This window comes from Myxocyprinus asiaticus, chromosome 48, assembly GCF_019703515.2.
Source record: "Myxocyprinus asiaticus isolate MX2 ecotype Aquarium Trade chromosome 48, UBuf_Myxa_2, whole genome shotgun sequence".
NCBI classification, from domain to species: Eukaryota; Metazoa; Chordata; class Actinopteri; order Cypriniformes; family Catostomidae; genus Myxocyprinus; species Myxocyprinus asiaticus.
The window spans coordinates 30718146-30730645 of NC_059391.1; the positions used below are offsets into that span (position 1 = coordinate 30718146).

General features: G+C 41.3%; 1 protein-coding gene across 2 annotated transcripts in view; it reads right to left on the reverse strand.

Moving 5' to 3' along the window:
- Positions 1 to 12500, reverse strand: part of LOC127437610 (SRSF protein kinase 3-like) — a 55510-nt gene that overhangs the window by 38702 nt on the left and 4308 nt on the right. Inside the window, exon 2 of one of the 2 annotated variants that reach the window (XM_051692641.1) lies at positions 10223 to 10289. In XM_051692641.1, the coding sequence (XP_051548601.1) occupies positions 10223 to 10289 (67 nt within the window). Of the gene's footprint in view, positions 1 to 1621; positions 1995 to 10222; positions 10290 to 12500 lie in introns of those variants that run through there. The other variant, XM_051692642.1, reaches the window with a different exon arrangement.

The following is a 12500-nucleotide window of genomic DNA, read 5'->3' on the forward strand; positions in this document are numbered from 1 at the left end:
ACACACGAGACGTATGACAGATGTATACAAACACGAGTGTACGGGAGCGCTGCCGTTGTTGTTGCTGTTTCTCTGTTCCGAGTCGCAAAAGAAACGGGCCGAGTACATTTGGGTGCAGTCTTGAGTGGAAAGATAGGGAATGTGACGTGAGTTGGAGATGAGCTGTTTTAAAAGTTAAGCTTTAATTTAAGTGCTTGTTTGCCAACTCCATTTCTTTGTGGTCTAGTTTCATCGCCCCGTGCACTCCATTTTTGATTGACTGCTCCCCATATGATTTCAGATTTGAGTCATGGAGCATCATACACAAAGACATTTCCTCTATAATCAGCTCTAAAATACCAAACATGTTTAATATCATCTGACTACATAGAATCATTTTACTATGTGTCCAATTTGACAAGTCTCAGGCGTTAAAGTGTGGATTGGAGTAGTTGTGTCATCTCCGTCAGAACTTTGTGATTGTCTCAAAGAAGACTTCTTATGTCAGCGCGTCCTGACCTCGTACAGCCTCAAACCGTTAATCTTGCGTTTTTATTCACCAGACAATCAAAAGGTTACAACTTAATGTGACAATGTTACAACTTCTCATTCAGGGAAATTGTCAGATCTGATTTACCTGTACTTCCCTACATGTCTTGTTCACACATGACCTCTTAAAGGAAAAATGCCGTTCATTTCCCGACAAAAGCTGTATGTGTGAAAGCGACTAGAGTGTGATCAGCTTCGTCAGCCATTTCTACATCACACACACACACACACACTGCATGCTCATGACTACAGCGCTTGGATTGTATTCAGGCATGTAGGCCGCGCTCAGAGACTCGTGCAAAAATCCCACATCCAACAATTCAAATGTTAAATGTACAGCAGCTTTACATCCATTCAGTTGTGTGTGTGTGTGTGTGTGTGTGTGTGTGTGTGTGTGTGTGTGTGCATCTCAAGAGACTGAACACTAAAGTCAGACTTACAGGATTTGTGGGTCGGAATCATGTTGTTGTGGGTGTTTATTTAATTTCACATCATTTGGATGGATGTTCATTTGACTCACAATGAATCGTTCATACATTCTCTAAATGTTACAGAAACATCTCTATAAACATGTTCAGTTAACATGAACCCGTTACTGTTGTTCTGGTTCTGATGGCCCAGATAACTGTATAGTGTGCTGACACACACCGCAATGTGTAACACTGATGTTAAACAAAAGCAAACAACACAATCAACATCAAATCAATATATTCATGTATCAGACAGAAACACTCTGTGTGCTGTAATGTGTCTGTTGTGTTTGTGTTCTTGTGGCTTTAATGCACAATATTGTGTTTTTACACGCTAATACACAACAGCATGCAACACTAATATGATGATGATGATGATGATGATGATGTGTGTGTGTGTGTGTGTGTACAGTGTGAGATGCATTACAGTACTCTTCTGTGTATACATTTTCCATCAGACAACACACACACACACACACACACACACACACACACACAGACACACAGACACAGACAGACAGACAGACACAGACAGACAGAGAGAGAGAGAGAGACAGGTGAGGATGAAAGAGAGGACAGGCGGATGGACAGACAGGTAGATGTGAGCTGTCAAGATGTTTTACCTTTCTGGGGAAGAGGATTTTTCCGAGTTGACGGACATGAGCACGTCACTCGCTCCCGAAAGAACGGAGCAGAAGCACAAACGAATAAAACCCTCGTTCTGTCTGTCTGTCTGTCTGTCTCTCTCTCTCTCTCTCTCTCTCTCTCTCTTCCGGTGTGTTCTCTGTGTGCTGGGGGGTTGGGGGGTGGCGGGGGGTACGGGTCTTCCTCCTCCTCCGTTCTCCTCTTCCTCACGGGAGAAGAAAGAATGGAGGCTCTGGAGCAGATCAGATGTGAATCTTACACTGACTCACAGTTTTCAGTCTCTCTGTTTTGTTTCTGTTCGTTAAGCTGCTGTCGTCTGCTGATGAGAAGCATGTCTCACACACACACACACACACACTGTCTCTCTCTCTCTGCAGCGCTGCACAATAACAGCTCTGTGAAGGCAGCGGGCGACACCACTGCAGCGGGTGAGAGGGGGGGGATCTGAGCTCAAACATGAGCTCGTCTCACTCTGTCTCACTCTCTGCTCCCCTCACACACTTCAGCGCTTCCGCTCGCCTCTTTACGACATCCTGTATCTCGGGGCAACACTGCTCGCTCTCACTCTCCCTCTCTCTCCCCCATTTTACAGCTGCTGTTTTAACATTCACCATTCTGTCCTCTCGTCCTGTCTGTCTGTCTGTCTCTTTTACAGTAGATTTTACAGTTTCTATGAGTGAGCAGAGAGAGACAGACAGGCAGATTAAAGACACCATAATGATCAGAGCCTGTCTGTCTCTCTCCAGTAATCTGTCTGTCTCTCTTCACCTATGTCTGTCTCTCTCCAAAGACCTGTCTGTCTCTCTCCAGTGATCTGTCTGTCTCTCTCCAGAAACCTGTCTGTCTCTCTGCAGCAATCTGTATGTCTCTCTCCAGCGATCTGTCTGTCTCTCTGCAGCAATCTGTCTGTGTCTCTATAGAGATCTGTCTGTCTCTCTCCAGAGATGTATCTGTCTCTATACTGTGATCTGTCTGTCTCTCTGCAGCAATCTGTCTGTCTCTCTCCAAAAATCTGTTTGTCTCTCTCCAGAGATCTGTCTGTCTCTCTGCAGCATTCCATCTGTCTCTCGTCACCTATGTCTGTCCCTCTCCAGAGATCTGTCTGTCTCTCTGCAGCATTCCATCTGTCTCTCGTCACCTATGTCTGTCCCTCTCCAGAGATCTGGCTGTCTCTCTCCTGTGATCTGTCTGTCTCTCTGCAGTGATCGGTCTGTCTCTCTTCTGTGATTTGTCTGTCTCTCTGCAGCGATCTGTCTGTCCCTCTCCAGAGATCTGTTTGTCTCTCTGCAGCAATCTGTCTGTCTCTCTCCAAATATCTGCTGTCTCTGCAGCGATGTCTGTCTCTCTCCTGTGATCTGTCTCTCTCTGCAGCGATCTGTCTCTCTCCAGAAATCTGTCTGTCTCTATCCTGTGATCTGTCTGTCTCACTCCAGAGATCTGTCTGTCTCTCTCCAGAAATCTGTCTGTCTCTCTCCAGTGATCTGTCTGTCTCTCTCCAGTGATCTGTCTGTCTCTCTCCACATTAGGGCTATCAACTGGGCTGATTTTAACTAAAACATTTTTAGGTATGGAAAAAAATCTGCAACACATCTGATTTTTAAATCGATTTTATCTTGCATGTTTACAAGAGGGCACAACAATCAGCTTTATAGTGATGGTTTATTGCACAGAACATAATGTATCTGAGTGTTAACAAATGTGTGTAAAATGATGAAGTCAAAAGATTTAGCAAGTCCAAATTTTCAAATATTAGGTAAAAAAGTCAGAGGAGAAAAGAAACGCTTTAATAGACAGTGTGTTGCACAGTAGCCTATACCGGTGCCATAATACTACGACATTACCACAGTGTTTTTCATTAAATACAGTTGTATGTACATATCTAATGCTTACGCAGAGAGGAGCTGATAAGAAGGCATAGTCAAGACACAACCGCCAAAGACCTCCACCTCTGGGGACCGTTCACTCTGAATGCATCCGTCTTTTTTTCTGTAATCATGCACTAGACGGACATCTTTGACCGTTGTGCCATGTCTCGCTGTTTTTTCAGCTAATGCTAATAATGGGTCTGTTCCAAAAACATAGTGAGCTGCCTGGCTGTCTCCTGCCTTCATATACAGCTGTCTACGATGGGAGCATCCTAACTGAAATGGAGCCTCAAAAAAGAACGATTTGGAACGATCTTCATAGGCAGCAACTCCTTGCATCATTCAACTAGCTCTCCTTACACGCAACTTACATACTCTAATGAGCATAAATACAGCACACACACACATCGTGGGTAAAATAGGGTCTGCTCCAAAAACTAGTGAGCGGCATTTTAAGTCATCATAGGCACACTCCCGACGCAAAGACTGTTCCAAAAGGTTGATATCTTAATTATGATGCCTCTTCAGATATCTCATTTTGGCAAAATTTTAAGGTAGCATCGTATGCATCCTTCCCCGGGTAGGCGATCCCAGAATGCGCCGTGATGAGCTCAGCGGAAAATAAATCCAAGATGGCAGACGAAGCGAGAGAAATTTTGATTATAAATACTTATAATCCATTCAATACTGAAAAGTATCGATAAATAACAGTTTAATATGACACAAAACCGAGTATTTTACCCAAAATGCATGTGTGCTGTGCGTATTTATGCTCATTAGAGGGTTGCGTCGTTTCTCTTGCATCACCTGTATTGAAATCAGTTGCGAGTCGAGTGTCCCGTGAGCTGCGTGTGAGGAGCGCTATTTGAAAGATACATGGAGCTGCTGCTTATGTAGGGTGTTCCAAATCGCTCTCTTATGAGGCATCATTTCAGTAAGGATGACAGCTGCCTATGTAGGCAGGAGACAGCGAGGCAGCTCACTAAGTTTTAAGTCAGTTTTCTATTATTTTAAACTGTGTTTTATCAATATTTTTTAGTATTGAATGGATTATGAGTATATTTATAATCAAACGTCTCTCCCTTCGTCTGCCAACTTGGATTGGTTTTTCCACCCAGCTCATCACAGTGCATTCTGGGATTGCCTGCCCAGGGGAAGTATACATAATTAAGATGCCTATGATGCCTTAAAATGCTGCCTCCGAAGGAAACTCAGTAGGTTTAGGAACAGACCAGATGACTCACACCAATAAGATCACAGACAGAAATCACAGAAAAGAGATTTCACCATGAGTATTAATATGAATATCAGTCAAGTACATACATACAATACTGCTTTATAACACACATACGTCATCTTCACTGAAAACACTGCTAGAGAAGAGTCAGATTTCAGAAAGGAGAAAATCAGCTGAAACTTAGCTCATCTCTGTGTGTGTGTGTGTGTGTGTGTGTGTGTGTGTGTGTAAGTAGGCCATGTAAAGATAGCTGCTTCAAGCAGCCTCAATTCTGACCCCTAATATATCAAACGGGTGAGAAACAGACTGAGAAAGACACAGAAAGACCCCCCCCCCTCACTCTATGTGTGTGTGTCTGGGTGGGTGTGTATTAGTATATATATGTGTGTGTATATACTGTACATGTGTGTGTGTGTGAATGTGATGTTTCATCAGTTCTGCACTCTTCTTTGGCTAATTGCAGATCTGACGGTTGACATGGTGACAGGCCAGTTTGTTCCAGCCTGTTGTGTTGTACGTCACAGGAAGTGCAGTGTGTGTGTGTGTGTGTGTGTGTGTGTGTGTGTGTGTGTCAGAGACATGGTCAGTCAGCTAGTTGTTTGTGTCTTAACCAGCACTGAGTCAACAGCAGTAAAACGCATCAGTCTCTCATCAGTCCAACATACTGTGCAGAAATGTGTACTCAATGTGTATAGCAGTCATCTTTCTGCAGTCACTCTGTCAAACAGCGACACCAGCGGATAAAGTTTGCTTAACACTGTGTCTTAACCAGACGCGACGCCGCGACACGTGATGAAAGGGATCTTCTCTTCAGAGTTTCTGTCCTAACCAGCCGTGACACACGACAGTGCTTTCTATTTTTTAAATGGTTTCTATTTCTGTGACGTCGTGCCATGCATTGGATTATAGTTAAAAAGTACTTAAACATTGATCTTTTCTCGCACCAAAAGCGATCGTATCACTTTAGAAGACATTAATTTAACCGCTGGAGTCGTATGGATGACGTTTATGATGACTGTTTGTGATTTTTGGAGCTTCAAATGAGAAATCTCCATTCACTTCCTTTTAAGGACCTACTGAGCTGAGATATTTTTTACATTTTCTTCAAATGTGTTCAGATGATACACATCTGGGATATCATGAGGATGGGTTAGGAATTTTCATTTTTAGGTGAACTATCCCTTTAAATAATAGTATCAGCTGGTGTAACATGCAAGAAACAGCTGCAAGACCAGACTACAAGCATAAAACCACTTAATTAATAATCTGGGCTGCAAACACAAAGTTAATATTTGTTTTGTATTTCTCTTAATAATAATGATGATTCACACTCAGCGCCACCTGCTGGACTCATGCGGCGCTGACTCTACAACCCGTCGTGTGTGTCAAATACACAACTACACAGCAGCACAAGAATATAAAACCCTTACAAAGTGTGTGTGTTGAGGTCTCATGTGATCTTATCAAAATGGTTAATTCTTCATCGCCAAAAACTAAGCCTACACACACACACACACACACACACGTTTATTTTTATCAATTGACTTCTATTGCTATTATGCTGAGCTAATGACATTTTCTATCCCCTAAACCTCACACAAACCTCTCTGCATTTTTACACTTCATTAAACATTATTTAGAACTGATTATTTATGACCCCCGTTATCCTTACGTGGAACATTGCTGTCTCTGTCTTCTCTCACTTCTGAACTACTCTAGAAACCATTGAAACCTGGCCATGAGATAATGCACATATTGTTGACTTTGTATGATAAATTGGTTGTTAAGTGTCTGCTAAATGACTCCACACAATATCTGAGATTTACTGATGTTTCAGTGTCAAGTTATTTTTACTGTACTTACTGAAAGCAAAACATTCTGCACAAAGTGACACAATAACAGCCAGTAAAAAACATATCTATGTTTAGTGCAGTTATGCGGAGCTGTGTCTTGGACCAATGAGATTTCACTGTGGGTGGAGCTAACAGGCATGACGAGACATTTTGCAGCAAATCACAGTCGTTGCTGGTTAGGAAAAAAAGCTCAGATGAACATAGAAGAGACAGATTCATGGCTTGTTCTAATGTTTTTAGTGCATGTATGTTCCTCTTCAGCATGTGTCATCGTCTCTTTCCTCTGAATCAGGAACATTGTTACAGTGTTACTCATTCCTGCTCATGGAGAAACACTTTCATGTTCCAACTCTAATTAAGCACACCTGTACTGTGTCTGAATATCCATACATCTCTACTATATAGTATACCAAAAACAGTTTGCCAATGGAGTTGTTTGTCCAATCCTCAGTATTCATTAAACAGTAAGTGAGAAATACTAATTTGTGTTGCAATTATGTAATTTGATAAGAAATTGAAATGTCCTCCGGTTCTGTTGGTGTTTATTTTCTACATGTGGCTGCTCATTATCCAGCTTATTATAAGACTACTTGCCAAAATAAATGGACATGAAACATTGATTTGAGTTGAAATTATTTTATAAGCTTACTTGTAAAAATCGCACAGTATTCCGAGAAGCAGAAAACATGACTCGCAATACCCGGATGAGCGGTCTGATACATGGATGTGCGGTTGTTGCTGAGAAATATCAGACCACTAGATGGCGCCACTGACCAATCAGAATCCAGTATTCCAGACAGCCGTGTAATAAAATGCTAAGAAAGTTGTTCATACCTAAAGAAAGTACTGTTTTACCGGCCAAGAAGTACGTCTTTCATCACAAACAGTACATACTTTACAGTATGAGATTTTGGATGCACAGCTGAGCAAAGTGTTCATAAAATAAGTGAAATAAGTGTAACACGGCCCGGATCAATTTTCATAGCTCACAGCTCTCAACAACACATTACTACAAACAAGAGTGTGTGAGTAGTGCTGATCAGTGAGCTAACACACCGTCTGTCGTCTACATTATAACTGAAATAGACCCTCATGTGACTGATTTAAAACTTTATACTCCATAAACAGTTGCACACGCAACACACAAATAACACTATAACAACAGTGTTTGATTTGTTTTTCTAGATCAGTACCCACCTGTATAGACTGATGTTCATCTAACTCAAAGACATTCACTTCATAACTCACATTAAAGGTGCACTCAGTAATTGTTTGAAGTATGTGGAAGTATGTCTTACACTGACATCTAGTGGCGTAACCCCAAGAGGCATCCCATGTAGAATAAAACAGCTTTTATAAGGTTACTGATATGACTGAACTCTTCATCTCACATGATTTTGAAACTTTTTAAATGAGGAAAAAAATGATTGAGTGCACCTTTAGTCTACAATGGCGGGCTACAGGACTGTGTTTGTGCTACTCAAGATTTTGAGTTTATTGACGCTTCTCCAGTAAAGTGTAGATTTACTGCATCACTACTACGACCAGCGATCGCCATCTTCATTGTTTGTATTCACCGCTCTGTGGAAGAATGCTTACGTGCACAGGTGCGTAGTGTTTCTTTACAAAGTGACATCGCCAACTACTGGCCTGGCATGCATAATACAGTGTTTTAGTCGTGTTCGTGGATCCGTGTGAACGGGGATCGTTTTGACAACGTTGTCGTCTGTACGCGAAACTTTTCAAAAACGCAAAGGAAAAACTTTTTGTTTTTAGTACATCGTTGTTGTGTAAATGTACCCTAAAAGTTAAATCGGCAAAGAGTCCATTTTTAAATTAAGTAAAAGTCTTTCAATATTGTTTGTTAAAGAATACAAAACATAAAAAGTATGCCTGAGCATAAAATGAGTTGCATTGAAAACATTTGAGATCTACCAACTGCTTTATTCCACCACTGTAGACAATCATACACAATCCTCCTTAATAATACTGCTCTGTGCTATTATCATTTTTAACCAAACTCATTGATGTTTAAAACCTACATATCCAGAGCAACGACACCAAGCTGTTATTCCTATTGGGAACCTGCCTACAGAACATCCACAAATTATTTCATATTCATCAACAAAAATGCATGATCACAAAGTGAGAATACCAGACTTTCCAAGATATTAGATTAACAAATAAAAGTACAGCACAGGTAAGGGTTAACATGGATGACAGAAAAATCAGTCCATTTCTCTTTCAAATTATGTTGACAGTGAATCTAAACTTCTTTCCAAATACTGAATTTTTAGAAGCTATTTTTGTGAGAATAAATAAATGCATAAATTAATGCCCGTGCATTTAAAGTCTAGGCCTTCAGTGTGATTCATGCCATACAGAAAACACAGTTTCACAATGAATAAGACGGCATATGCCCATCATACATTACATGGCAGTCAACTATTAATACAATTCACATTTAAAAACATGTCCACGCACGAAAGCCAGAACCAAGGAAGATCTAATACCAAGAAAAAGTTCTCTAATAATATTTGCAATTTAAATTTTGCTTGCAATAAATGTTGTTTCATCAGGGTGCACGGTTACTTTTCAAAACTTGATCGGACACTGAATGCTCAAGCAGCCTAATTTACACTTAGAAAACTCCTGATGTTGCTGTAACAATGCAAAAAGCACTTACCAATTTACTTGAAGTGAAAATCAGTCCTCCTTTCCTGTTTAATAAATTAAGCAATCACACGGTCACGCAGAACATCTCGTGTTTTTAAATCCATAAGGACCTCTTTCTCAACGGTAATACCAGCAGTGAGTGACAGCCGACTCGTCAGCAAGATCTCGCGCACTTCACTTTCAAATTACGTACATCACTTAAAGCATGATTGCGTCACTCAAGGTCAGCTAGAAGGCCTCGACCAGGAAATATCCTAAAGATCACACCCACCAAGAACAAATAAATCAATATGATTGGCTGATGAATCTGACAATCTGACTTTAGATGCCTATTCACTGCACTGTTGAGGGATTCTGTAGAAATTCTGAAGGTCTGACAGGGTGGAGCTCAAACTCACGCGCTGCTTCAGGCATGTGATTTGTGAAACAGTTGTCACACTTTGCTTGTAAGCATTGAGGAATAAATTCTGATTGGATACATTTATTTATTTTTTTAATAAATAAATTATTTATAATTTATTTATAATTATAATACATTTATAATGTGTGAGAGTGTGTGTGTGTGTGTGTAAGTGTGTGAGAGAGTGTGTGTGTGTGTGTGTGGGTGTGTGTGAGTGTGTGTGAGTGTGTGAGAGTGTGTGTGTGAGAGTGTGTGTGAGTGTTTGTGTGTGTAAGGGTGTGTGTGTGGGTGTGTGTGTGTGTGTGTTTGTGTGTGTGTGTGGGCAGGTTTAAGTGGTTTATGAGGACAATTTTTTAGGTTATAAGCTGGTAATTACAAGGGTATTATGCTATAAATGTGGTTTATGAGGACATTTCTAGTGTCAAAGATCTGAGCAAAACAAGCTGATATTTCCAACGCTGAAATACTGTTGAACCCATCTCACTTCTGACACACACACACACAAACACACACACACACAAACAAACAAACACAGACACACACTGTACCTGCGATTGTGAACCGTCTTGTCTTTCTTTCCTTTTGGTCTCCTCTTCCGGGCTTGAATGGCCAAAACTGGAGCAGAACCAGGACAGAACGGCACAGAATACACATGCGCGCACATCAGTGACAGAACCGAACACACACATACACACACACATACAGTATCAGTGACAGAACAGAACACACATACACACATACAGTATCAGTGACAGAACCGAACACACACATACACACACACATACAGTATCAGTGACAGAACAGAACACACATACACACATACAGTATCAGTGACAGAACCGAACACACACACACACACACACATACAGTATCAGTGACAGAACCGAACATGAACATACATACACACACACATACAGTATCAGTGACAGAACCGAACACGAACACACACACACACACACACATACAATATCAGTGACAGAACCGAACACACACACACAATATCAGTGACAGAACCGAACACACACACACACACACACACATAAGTATCAGTGACAGAACAGAACACACATACACACATACAGTATCAGTGACAGAACCGAACACACACATACACACACACATACAGTATCAGTGACAGAACAGAACACACATACACACATACAGTATCAGTGACAGAACCGAACACACACACACACACACACATACAGTATCAGTGACAGAACCGAACATGAACATACATACACACACACATACAGTATCAGTGACAGAACCGAACACGAACACACACACACACACACATACAATATCAGTGACAGAACCGAACACACACACACAATATCAGTGACAGAACCGAACACACACACACACACACACACATAAGTATCAGTGACAGAACTGAACACACACACACACACACACACACATAAGTATCAGTGACAGAACTGAACACACACACACACACACACACATACAGTATCAGTGACAGAACCGAACATGAACATACATACACACACACATACAGTATCAGTGACAGAACCGAACACGAACACACACACACACACACATACAATATCAGTGACAGAACCGAACACACACACACAATATCAGTGACAGAACCGAACACACACACACACACACACACATAAGTATCAGTGACAGAACTGAACACACACACACACACACACACACATAAGTATCAGTGACAGAACTGAACACACACACACACACACACACATACAGTATCAGTGACAGAACCGAACATGAACATACATACACACACACATACAGTATCAGTGACAGAACCGAACACGAACACACACACACACACACATACAATATCAGTGACAGAACCGAACACACACACACAATATCAGTGACAGAACCGAACACACACACACACACACACATAAGTATCAGTGACAGAACTGAACACACACACACACACACACACATACAGTATCAGTGACAGAACCGAACACACACATATAAAGTATTAGTGACAGAACCGAACACACACACACACACACACACATACAGTATCAGTGACAGAACAGAACACACATACACACACACACACACACATACAGTATCAGTGACAGAACCGAACACACACACACACACACACACACATACAGTATCAGTGACAGAACCGAACACACACACACACACATATACTGTATCAGTGACAGAACCGAACACACACACATACAATATCAGTGACAGAACCAAACACACACACACACATACAGTATCAGTGACAGAACCGAACACACACACACACACACACACATATACTGTATCAGTGACAGAACCGAACACACACACATACAGTATCAGTGACAGAACCGAACACACACACATACAATATCAGTGACAGAACCAAACACACACACACACATACAGCATCAGTGACAGAACCGAACACACACACACACATACAGTATCAGTGACAGAACCGAACACACACATACACACACACACACACACACACACATATACTGTATCAGTGACAGAACCGAACACACACACATACAGTATCAGTGACAGTACAGAACACACAAATATACAGTATCAGTGACAGAACCGAGCACACACACACATACACACACACACATATACAGTATTAGTGACAGAACCGAACATACACATACACACACACACATATACAGTATCAGTGACAGAACCGAACACACATACACAGAACAGAACACACATACAATATCAGTGACAGAACCGAACACACACACATATACAGTATCAGTGACAGTACAGACCTCACAAATATACAGTATCAGTGACGGAACCGAGCACACACACACACACACA